Here is an 11,235-nt window from a genome sequence, read left to right on the forward strand (position 1 = left end):
CTTATCTGTACACATGCTGTCAGCTTCACAAAGCTACAAACATTAACATTATGGCTTCCAACTTGTCACATTCACAATGTAACAGTTACAAAATGCTGTTTTTTTTCCTTCAAAACTTAACCAAAGTCGATGTTCAATCAGTTTCAGCAAGACAGTTTCACACACAAAAACATCACAAACTGACAAACAGCACAACAACTTTAAAACGTCACTACTCCAATTATATTATATAACATCCTAGCTGTTTACGTCAATGGAGGTTAGACATGGTCGAAAGCTCTAGTTGAGAGAACATCTTGTACAGGCGTCCTTTTGTGACAGATAGGCTCGTAAGAAATCGTACGATTCCCCACCATCCCCTTGTCATAGAAAGTCATCAAGTGAAAGAACTCCTCTTCTGAGATATTGATGCCATACTCATTTGAAGACCTGTTGGATTTTGGAAGTCAATCGGTAGCACAGACCATATGGGGCCTACTGTGACAGATACCTAAAGCTTTCGACCAGTCACTGGTCTTCCTTCTCAGTAGCCACGTGACAAGCCTCACTGGGTCAGTCTTCTGAGGATGACTGGTCGAAAGCTCTAGGTGAGAGAACTTTTTGTGTTGGATCAAAAGTTTTAACACTAAACATCAGTAGACTGACCCAGTGTTGACGTCACACTTCAAAGAAGCCACATGACAAGCCTCACTGGGTCATCAGTCTACTGAGGAAGACTAGAGTGACTGGTTGAAAGCTCTAGGTGAGAGAACTTTCCGTGTTGGATCTAAAGTTTTAACTCTAAACATCTTATTGTGACAGATAGGCTCTTAGGAAATCATTGTACGAGATTTTCCCCACCATCCCCTTGTCATAGAAAGTCATTAGATGAAAGAACTCTTCTTCTGAGAGGTTGATGCCGTATTCCTTGAGGACTTGACGGAAGTCGACGGGGGAGACGAAACCCTCGCCCTTCGCGTCGATCGCGCGGAAGGTTCGGCGCATTCGCTGCCACTCTGACATGATGACATCTCGCATTCGCAGCATCGCGTCGTACAGGAGGCTGCTCTCTGCACCCTGCTTCACCTGCACAGAACATAGTTTGATGATCATTTTATGTTTATCAAAGGAAAAGTTAAAATATTGTTTTTGCTACGTTTCCTCTTCTTCTTCTGTTCCAAACACTGACCTCTGACTTGGCCGATGAACCGATCTGTTTACATTTCTCACCGTGGTAATCGGTGTTGGGATACATAATGTTGCAATTTTATGGTACATGTAGGAGGGATTCATACTCCTGTATGACCATATATATGAATGTGTTTGAGTAAGAATTAACAGAGCAGACCATATGCAAAAGTAAACATGATGCATTTGCTCTGCAAATGTTACCTTTCTAGTATAACTTAACATTTGCAGAAGGACAACATATTGTTTTGGCTCTGTTTCTTCTTTCTCTCCAAACAAGTAAGGTCAAGGTCCAGGACCAGACGTCTGTCACCATGGTAACTGGTGTTGGGTAAGTCTAAAGGAGCAGGATTTATGCTGAAGTGAGATGTGAGATTTGATGTCTAAAGGAATTCCTTTAGGCCATACTGAATACTACTGACTGCATGGTACTGTATTTGCAACCCGTTATATTAAGGGTTAAGTGTTATGTACTTACGCTGAAGCGAGGAGTCTGCAGCTTCTTCCTCTGCAGAATGCAATTAGTTACTGACACAACAGGTTCTCCAGGGTTCATCTGGAGATTGAACCGGGAAAGTTTGGGTTCTCCCTGTTAAAAAGACGTCAACCTTAAGGTTATTTTGGGTATGGGTGGGTTCTGAAGCCAAAGATTTTCACAGAGGTACTTACGCTGAATCGCGGAGTCTGCAGTTTCTTCCTCTGCAGAATGCCCTCCTGCTGCGGCTTGAGTCGGAGCAGGAAGTGTCGCAGAAAGGCCTTGTACGAGAACTTCCCGTTGTTCCGCATGTCGTACTTAATCCGCAGCTGGTCAAGGTCGTCCGGTGCAAGGTAGATGTTGAAACTCTCCACGATTGCTGTGGGGGGGGGGCGGAGAAATTACATTGTATGGCCTGGTGCAACAAAGGTATGAATCAAATATATTGTTCTTAGCATGTCCGTAAATAATTTCATCAGGTTGGAAGATACTTAGGATACACAATTTTCTTCTTACACAACCAGTAAGGGTTGCAGAACTCCAGTCAGAAGCTCTGAGGAAGGTGTCTGATAGACATCGAAACGTAAGCAGGAGAGAACCTTACTGGTTGTGTAAGAAGAAAATTCTATATCCTGTTTTTAGCATGTATTTCAACTAATATAAGCATCCCTAAGCTGATCAAGTTCGGGAAGGGGGTGGAGAAATTAGGTTGGACTCACAAGTGCATTTAATTTAGTATTCAGGGTGTCAGTTTTGCTCACAGATGCTTGTGTTTGTTTGTTTGTTTATTGGTTCGCATATATTTAAGAACAATAAAATGAACATATTACTGACAATAAAATAAAATGCTGGGGAAAGATATTGTGTTGGCTCTGAATCATGTTTTGCTTAGTTTAACATCATCAAAACATTTATCTCCTTACCCTTGAAGTCCTCCATGTAGATTTCTCCCTTGTTCTCAGGGTCCCGACTCTTGCAGAGACGCTGGATGTCCTTCCAGTGGCGGAACACTCGATCTTTCATACGCAGCTCCGCGCCCTGAGCGTTCACCAGAGGGGTGAAAGGTCGTGACACACGGGACGCAGGTCTGTCGCTCATAACGCTCTGTCAAGGCAAAGGTATCAAATTTCAATTTTGTACAGGTTAAGGAAAAGAAGCGACCTTGGTGAGTTATTATCATATAGGAGCCTCTCTTTCCCATCAGTTATCACACCGTAACAAGTGGTCTACATGTATAATGGGGAAAAAGTGGTCGAAAATTGCAATGATAACTTTTTGATGCCCTTCCAGTGGCAGAACACTCTGTTGGGGGCAAATGTTTCAAATTTCAATTTTGAGTAACTGCTTTTTTTAGTATCTCTTAACCTTCATCGATGAACAAATTGAAATTGGAACGTACCATTCTGCCTGACTTGGGGGTGGTGGCTGTGGCGGGCCGTCGAGCGAACACCATGGCTGAGGGGGTCTCGGACGGGGTGGGGGTCGGCGGTGGGGAGGGGGGCAACTCCGCGCCTCGGGTACGCTCGGTCGAGAACTGTTTCAGGAACTCTCGGTAAACGACGTTCCCGAACTCGTTCACAGGCATCGTCTCCCACAACTGGTCAAACTGTGTGGGGAAACGTACAACGTTTTAGACCTCACAAGACCTTAAGTGTAAAAATATGTGGGATGTGCATGGTCCTAGATAAAGCAAGGTTCTGGATATGCGTAGACAATCCAGAACTGTGCTTGATGGTGGTTAAAGATCATAACCTCCTAGAACAGGAAGCAAGATGATAGAAAACTTCTCACTTCCAAAAATAGTTTTATCAGGTTGGTAAAGTATAGGAGAGTTTTTCTTACACAACCAAGATGATTACCATGCTGACATTTCGGTGTCTATCAGACACCTTCCTCAGAGCTTCTGACTGGAGTTCTGCAACTCGCCGCTATATGTAGCCGATGTAGGTGGCGCTTTTGCGGCGAGAAGCAGAACTTCAGTCAGAAGCTCTGAGGAAGGTGTCTGATAGACACCGAAACATCAGCAAGGTAATTATTTGGTTGTGTAAAAAGAACTAACAGTGTATCTTTTCAGAAAATAAAATAAAATCCTTTCAGAAAACTTCTCACCTGGTCGTCTGAAAGTCTTATGGCGTTCTTATTCAGGATGTCTCGGAAGTCCTCCTTGGCGACGACCCCAATCTTGGCGTAGTCGACCTCCGCGAAGGACCGTGCGAAGGCGTAGAACCGAGCACTGACGGCTTCCTGTACTCTGGACTGGACCTCCTGCATCGCCAGTTCCTGTGGGGACTTCGGCTTGGCGGCTTTCTGAACATCTTCTAGCCAGTTCTGGGTCGCCTGTGGGTGAAATTGCAGTTTGTTTATTTGTTTGTTTGTTTAGAATAACGTCACAGGTGTGCAAGCACGTCTAACCCTCGATATTCGGGGAACGACAGATGCTAAATTAAACCATGCAGATAGTGACTGAGTGACTGGCTTAGCAGCTTTCTGAACATCCTCCAGCCAGTTCTGGGTGGCCTGTGGGGAAATACAGTTTGGTTATTCGTTTGTTTAGAGGAAAGTGGCTAGCTGCCATCAAGTATTGCAGTGTATGCACGTCTAACCCTCGGAATTCAAGGAATAACAGATGCTAAACCAGATAGTGAGTGAGTGAGTGAATGAGTAAGAGTGAGTGAGTGAGTGAGTGAATGAGTAAGAGTGAGTGAGTGAGTGAATGAGTAAGAGTGAGTGTGTGAGTGAATGAGTAAGAGTGAGTGAGTGAGTGAATGAGTAAGAGTGAGTGAGTGAGTGAATGAGTAAGAGTGAGTGAGTGAGTGAATGAGTAAGAGTGAGTGTGTGAGTGAGTGAATGAGTAAGAGTGAGTGAGTGAGTGAGTGAATGAGTAAGAGTGAGTGAGTGAGTGAGTGAATGAGTAAGAGTGAGTGAGTAAGAGTGAGTGAGTGAGTGCAATGTGAACCAGTCAGAATTGCCCTGAGGAAGGTGACAGACGGTCACTGAAACGTCAGCCGAATAAAAGACTTGGTTGACGTGTAAAAAGAGTCTCTTCACTCATTTAAGACAAATAATAAGAAAGTTGGAAGCCCAACCTCTTGTTCGTTCTTCTTGAAGTCGTCGAGGAAGGCCCTCCAGTCTATGGTGTTGTCTGAGTGGAACTTGAGTTTGGCCAGAAGAGCCCGGAACTGTTTGTCGGAGTGCTTGAAGCAGAAATGGTCGATGATTCGCCGAAACTCTGACGCTTTGACTTTCCCTGTGCTCTCCTTGTCGAATGCGTTGAAAGCCTGGAGGATAAAATGGGAAAGTCAGACTTTGACTTTATTTGGATCCACATTTAGCTTGCAATTGGTTCGCTATTTTTCCATCACATAAAACAGTACAGCATACAACTGCCACACATAACAATAACATTGACACATGGTTACAGCAATACTAAAAAGTTGGATTAGAATGTGCCATGTTTTGAAAGGTCTGAGTCACAGTTTTTCTGCCAAAGTCACAGCAAAAGCCCTGAACTTCGAAGTTCTTTTCCCTCCTCTTGCAAAATTACAGCTACAGGTAAATAAGGAAGTGAAGTCTGCCATCTCTCATTATGTTTACTAAGGAATCGTTTTTGCTTTTGAATGGTTTCTTCTTCTTCTCCAAACAGTGCCCTGTGACCTGGTCAATGACGTGAACCAGACTGTCTCTCACCAAAGAACTAGTTTTGGATTACATCATGTTGCAATTTTATAGCAGGAGGGATTTAGACTCCTGTCTGACCATATATATGAATGTGTTTGAGTAAGAATTAACAGAGCAGACCATGTGTGAAGGTAAACATTATGCATTTGCTTTGCAAATGTTACCTTTCTAGTTGTCAGATAACTTAACCCACCTTTTCGACGACGACGAAGTTTGCGGCGACTTTTTCGCGGAGCTTCTCGAGCGATTTTTCCGCGGGAAGGCCGTCGTATTCCTCCATGGTGACCCCCGACCTCCTACGCCCATATTTGGAGGCCCTTCCGTCGTCGATGGCCCTGAGGAAGTCTGGGTAAGACAGCTTCCCCTTCTCTGGTGACAGGCCAAGTCTGCGGACAAAGAAAAGTGGTCCAATTTGTATGTTTACCGAAGGAAAACATATTGTTCTTGCTCAGTTTCCTCTTCTTCTTCTCCAAACACTAACCTCTGACCTAGCCAATGACCTGATTTGTTGACGTCTGCCACCATGGTGACTGGTGTTTGGTTACATAATGTTGCAATTTCACTGTCTGCCCTGCCCCTGTCACCATATACTAGTAATACATGTATGTGAATGTGTTTGAGTAAGAATTGATAGAGCAGACCATGTCCGAAGGTAAACATTATGCATTTGCTTTGCAAATGTTACTTCTCTAGTTAAAATGTTTTTTTTTATCGGTACCCGTGCAATCACAGCCTTTACACAGCTGAAGTGATGCAGGGTTTACAATCAGTTTACAATTGATAGTCACCAAACAATCAAATAATACACATGATACACATATTTTCTCAACACATTTTTTATGGAACTGTTGCAAGGGTCTGTGTGGCTTATGTTTAGATTAGAACCATAAACAATTCAGTACCATGGACAGGCACGTAACTACTGACCTAGGCAGGAAGTTAGTTGCCTGTCCTTGGTACTGAATTGTTTACAGTCCTGGATACAGCAGCAATAGCTCAATTGGTAGAGTGCTCGCTTTGTAACCGGGAGGTCGTGAGTTCAAACCCCGGCCGGGTCATACGAAAGACTTTAATAAAGGTACATACTTCTTTCTCTGCTTAGCACTCAGCATTTGGGGAAGAGTATGGAAGTTAAACACACACCACTGCCAGTGGACTAGCCCCTACTGTAGTGACTGCTGTGTGTGGCCCAGGGCTAATGAACGGAGATGGGCGCCGCCCTATGTGTCACTGGATGCGAGAAGGCTCTTTAACTTTAACTTAAATACAGCAGCAGGTATACCCAAAAAGACTCACCTGTCCAACAGCTCGAAGAACTGCTCCTCCTCCAAGAAGAAGTTGTGTTCTATAAGAACCCTCTGAAGTTCTCGGATGTCGACTGTTCCGTCCTTGTTAAAGTCTGCCTTGCGGAATGCCTTGTCAAAGTCTTGGTAGTATTCTCGGAACTTATCCCTGTGAAGGAACAGGTTTAAGATGTCAGTTAAGATATAAGGCTTTCTTTGAAGATGTTCATCAGTCACTTAAAATTAACAGTACCCTTAACGTAAAATTAACACTTAGTAGAATACTCTTCAGATCGGCACAAGTCTAAAGACTTGACCTAGTCTCGTGTTTTCGTGAGACTAGGTCACTTCGTGATCAAGACGTACAAAATATACAGTGGACATCGAAAATTTGGAGGCACATGTTTCTACCTTTCATTAAAGAGTCACTGATTTCTACCTTTTAAAAACAGTCACTGATTGAAGAATATTCTACTGTTAACTTTTTGCCTTGAGAGCATAATTGAGGCATTGTATAACACACATGGTTTGAAACGGGTACAAAATGTCAACCTGTTTGTAACACACATCACATGCTACTTTTTTTGCAACACAAGACAATCTTGTTACTAAGTATACTAGGTAGATTTGTTTGAAAAACTGCTTTGCAACATTTGTCAAGTCTGTCAGTGTCATTGTCATAGTCACTACTGAGGGATGCATCTATCAATGCCATCTGTGTAGGGTTAACTGCATTGACAGATGCTTTCCGCTAGGAGAAGGTTGTGTAGGGGGTTCAAGGCACTTCCAACTGGCATGAACAATCAAGAATAATGGTATAAAATTTATTACTAATAAGAATCAACCAGAATTTGAAGACAATTTGCTGTGAAAATGCTGTCTGAACAGAAGAAAGTTTGGATAAAAATGCCTTCATTATTACTCAAGCTGGAATTCTAAAAACCCCTTTCACAGCCTCTTAGAACGCATCTATCAATGCCATCTGTGGGGGGCTAACTGCATTGACAGATGCTTTCAGCTAGAAAAAGGCTGTGTAGGGGGTTCTAAAGCACTTCCAACTGGTGTGAATAATTGTAGATTCAACTAGAATTACAATTGAATTTGCTATAAAAACGCTGCCTTAGCAGAACAAATTTCATATAAAAATGCCGGAGTTGATTTTCACGGAAGCCGGATATTCTAAAAACCCCTTCACAGCCTCCAAGAAGTCTCTACTCTGTCCATGTCAAACCTGTAATAGTCAGGTGTACTGGGCATCTCTGCAAACACCTGAAGAAACTGCCGAGACTCTAAAGAACGTCCTTCGGTCATCTTAAGACGTCTCAGGTCAGGGTCGGGGATAAGGCCGCGCCCCAAGAACACCTCCTTGGAGTACGGTTGCTTCTTAAAGGAGTCTTGCCTCTTGGGCCTCCGTGTCTTGTACGTGTCTGTCTCAGGAATGATGCCATTTGCGAGAAGACGTAACCTGATCTCCTTGTTCAAGACATCTTCCTCTGGTTTCTTTTTGTCATAAGACGTTGGGAAGGTGTCTTGAAGACTTAAGGTTGCTCTGTCAAAGTCAGGTCGGTCATAAGCGTGTCTGTCAAGTCTTGTGTCTTCCCTGAGAGGGCGAGAGGAGTTGTGTTTGTTTAAAATGCTCTTGGGAAGATGTGGGTTCTTTTGAGAGACATTGGTGAGAAATTCTGGTGTTGAGTTACGCTCAAAAATTAGCCCAGCGTCGAGGAACTTCTGCTTATAGTCAGAGCGTTCGTGTTTGAAAGTTGACTTTCTGCCAATTTTTGGCGCATCGTTTTCGCTCTCAGCTTCATCGAAGTCAGGAATGACTCCGTTGCCGAGGAGAACTTGTTTCGCCCGCTTGTTCTCGGAGACTTTGTCGGCAAACGTCACTTTTCTCTCCCTTCTGTCTTCATTTCTTCTGTCCATCCCTGCGTCCAGAAAATCTCCACTCACTTTTGTCAGTTGATTTGCAAACTTAAAGGATGTCCTCATGTTGGCTTGGGAGTTGTGGAAGTTGCCCTCATAGTTGTGGCCATTCGAAAACGCAAATTTGTCGTTGTAGCGTAGACTGGGAAGGACTTTGCCGTCCGATGTTGCGTACGTTCGCTCCGGTGTTCGGTCTGGGATGACTCCATTTCCCATCAGTACCTCTCTTGCCTTCGTTCCGTTGTTTCCCTTTTGGGGAAAGGCTTCGAGATGATCAGTGTCATAGCTGTGGCCATTCAAAAACGCAAATTTGTCATGGTAGGGTAGGCCGTTGATTTTGCCGTCAGATGTTGCGTACGTTTGGTCTGGGATGACTCCGTTTCCCATCAGTACCTCTCGCGCCTTCATTCCGTTGTTTTCCATTCGGGGAAAGGGCTCGCGTTGTGCGAACGCTTTGCTCCTGACCGAGTCTGGGATCACGCCGCCAGCGAACAGGGCCTCGCGAGCGTATTCGTCCGGAGTTTCCTCGCGAAAGTAGTATGTCTCGACGGCTGCCTTCCGGCCGCCTCGCCTGCAATGCATGCTGGGTGGGTCAAAAGTTATGCCTCGGCTACAAGGGTCAAAGGTTTTGTCTTGGCTACAAAGGGTCAAAGGTTATGCCTCGGCTACAGTGGTCAAAGGTTATGCCTCGGCTACAAGGGTCAAAGGTTTTGTCTTGGCTACAAAGGGTCAAAGGTTATGCCTCGGCTACAACCGTCAAAGGTTATGCCTCGGCTACAAGGGTCAAAGGTTTTGTCTTGGCTACAGCGGTCAAAGGTTATGCCTTGGCTACTAGGGTGGGTTTAGGATTTTAGAAGTCGTTTTCTGTCAGTTGTAATTGTGAGAGACTGTCACACGTCATCGTCTACAATTCTTGCTTTCTTTGCTGTCTTATTTCCTTCTATCGTTCTTTAAGTCTAATCGTTAAAGAAACACTGGGAAAAATACATTTGGGATGCTAAATTAGCTTGCACAATCAGCTTGCACAATAAAAATTAGCTTGCACAATCAGACGTAAAAGCTATAAAAAGTTGTGACTATTTTTTGTCAAGTAAAATATATTTTAAAAAAATGTAAATCATAAGTTAACATCAGAAATATGAATTTCAAAAAAAACTTACTTGAGCTGCTGCTCGACCTCTGCGGCAGTCATGTGACCCGCAGCCTTCATCTGATTGGCTGCGATCTGCTGATGGCGCGCCTGTTGCCCCTGGTGATGCTGGTCCAGGAACGCCTGGCTGTCGTCCACGATTCGCCGGCTCGTTCCGTGCATGTCGCTAGGGGCAAAGGTTAAGCCCAGAACCTCCACAAACTCTCCGTGGGTCAGGTAGCCTTTCTGGTCCACGTCATATCTGAGGGGGGAGGGGGGCAGTTGGTTAACTCTCAGCCTGCTAAGGTTAGGTGTTTTTTATGGGTTTGGTAGCAGGGGGAAGGTTAATAACCACCACAGTTTCAGCACTAGGGACAGAGCCATTAACCTCCATGCTAAGGTTGCCACTTGGCACCAGATTTGTATTGGTTATGGGTTTGGCAGCTGGCAGAAGGTTAATAACCACCACAGTTTCAGTACTAAGGATAGAGCCATTAACCTCCATGCTACGGTTGCCATTTGGCACCGCATTTGTATCGGATACAGACATTGGATGTAAAGTTTGAGGTACCGTGTTTGAGGAGAGCCACACCTTGGGCACGTTAAAGAACACACCACGTCAGTAAAACTTGCACCCCGTTCACAGTGAAACTTGTCGATCCGGATCAAAATTATGCAAATGAAGTCAATCCGGATCGGTTTTGGCAGTGTGAACGCTCCAATCGGGATTGATTTTCTCCGATCCCGATCCAAAAGTAATCCACCTCGGGGAGGTAGTTCAAGACACTTGCGGCGGATCGGGATCGGGCGTAAACGCGAGTGTGAACGCGAAGTGGATTGGGATCGGGCATATGACGCTGTATGACGTCATTCATCCGGGCACTCGGGGTCATAGTTCACCTCCCGCGCAGTTTGAAATCGAACCTTTGTAACCTTGTAATCCACGCCAAACTACTTCGCCAAACTGTCAGTTCCCCAGACTTGTTCTAGTATTATTTTTCGCGCAAAAATGGCGAACAGGAAGAAGGCTTCTGGCTCTACATGGAGAGGGGAAGAGACCCGGCTCCTGATCTCCCTCTGGGGACGGGAAGACACGCAGAGAAAACTCGGGACGGTGCACAAGAACAAGGACATCTTTGAACAAATTTCCCGTGAAATGCCAAGCAGATAGCTTCAATCCCGATCGGCGAAAAGCAGTGTGAACGCACGACCGATCCGGATTCATAAATTTCTGATCCCGATCGGCGGCCGATCCGGATCGACAAATTTCACTGTGAACGGGGCGTAAGAGTCCGGTATGGATCAAACAGGTCTGTGTCATTCAGCTCTTGTACCCACGAAACTGCTATGTTACACCTTTAATGTGGTTTACCTGTTATACCAAACAAACAAACAAGCAAACAAACAAACAGGCCCACCTTGTCCATAGCTTGTTAAACTCGGCGTTTGTAAGTGGAAGGGTGAACAAACAAGCAAACACACAAACAGACCCACCTTGTCCATAGCTTGTTAAACTCTGCTCTCGTAAGCGGAAAGGTGAACACACAAACAAACAAGCAAACACACACACACAAACAAAC

General features: G+C 44.6%; 1 protein-coding gene across 1 annotated transcript in view; it reads right to left on the reverse strand.

Moving 5' to 3' along the window:
• Positions 1 to 712: 712 nt before the first annotated feature.
• LOC109477153 (EF-hand calcium-binding domain-containing protein 6-like) overlaps positions 713 to 11,235 on the reverse strand; it is a 31,292-nt gene continuing 20,769 nt past the window's right edge. Inside the window, exons 19-29 of the mRNA XM_019778215.1 lie at positions 9,687 to 9,917; positions 8,920 to 9,097; positions 7,835 to 8,748; positions 6,617 to 6,772; positions 5,514 to 5,706; positions 4,729 to 4,920; positions 3,752 to 3,979; positions 3,042 to 3,248; positions 2,566 to 2,746; positions 1,837 to 2,036; positions 713 to 1,065 (exon numbers count right to left, since the gene is read on the reverse strand). Of these exons, the coding sequence (XP_019633774.1) occupies positions 790 to 1,065; positions 1,837 to 2,036; positions 2,566 to 2,746; positions 3,042 to 3,248; positions 3,752 to 3,979; positions 4,729 to 4,920; positions 5,514 to 5,706; positions 6,617 to 6,772; positions 7,835 to 8,748; positions 8,920 to 9,097; positions 9,687 to 9,917 (2,956 nt within the window). The 3' untranslated portion in view covers positions 713 to 789. The remainder of the gene's footprint in view (positions 1,066 to 1,836; positions 2,037 to 2,565; positions 2,747 to 3,041; positions 3,249 to 3,751; positions 3,980 to 4,728; positions 4,921 to 5,513; positions 5,707 to 6,616; positions 6,773 to 7,834; positions 8,749 to 8,919; positions 9,098 to 9,686; positions 9,918 to 11,235) is intronic.

Source organism: Branchiostoma belcheri, unplaced genomic scaffold (genome assembly GCF_001625305.1).
Source record: "Branchiostoma belcheri isolate BF01 breed outbred unplaced genomic scaffold, Haploidv18h27 scaffold105, whole genome shotgun sequence".
Classification (NCBI taxonomy): domain Eukaryota; kingdom Metazoa; phylum Chordata; class Leptocardii; order Amphioxiformes; family Branchiostomatidae; genus Branchiostoma; species Branchiostoma belcheri.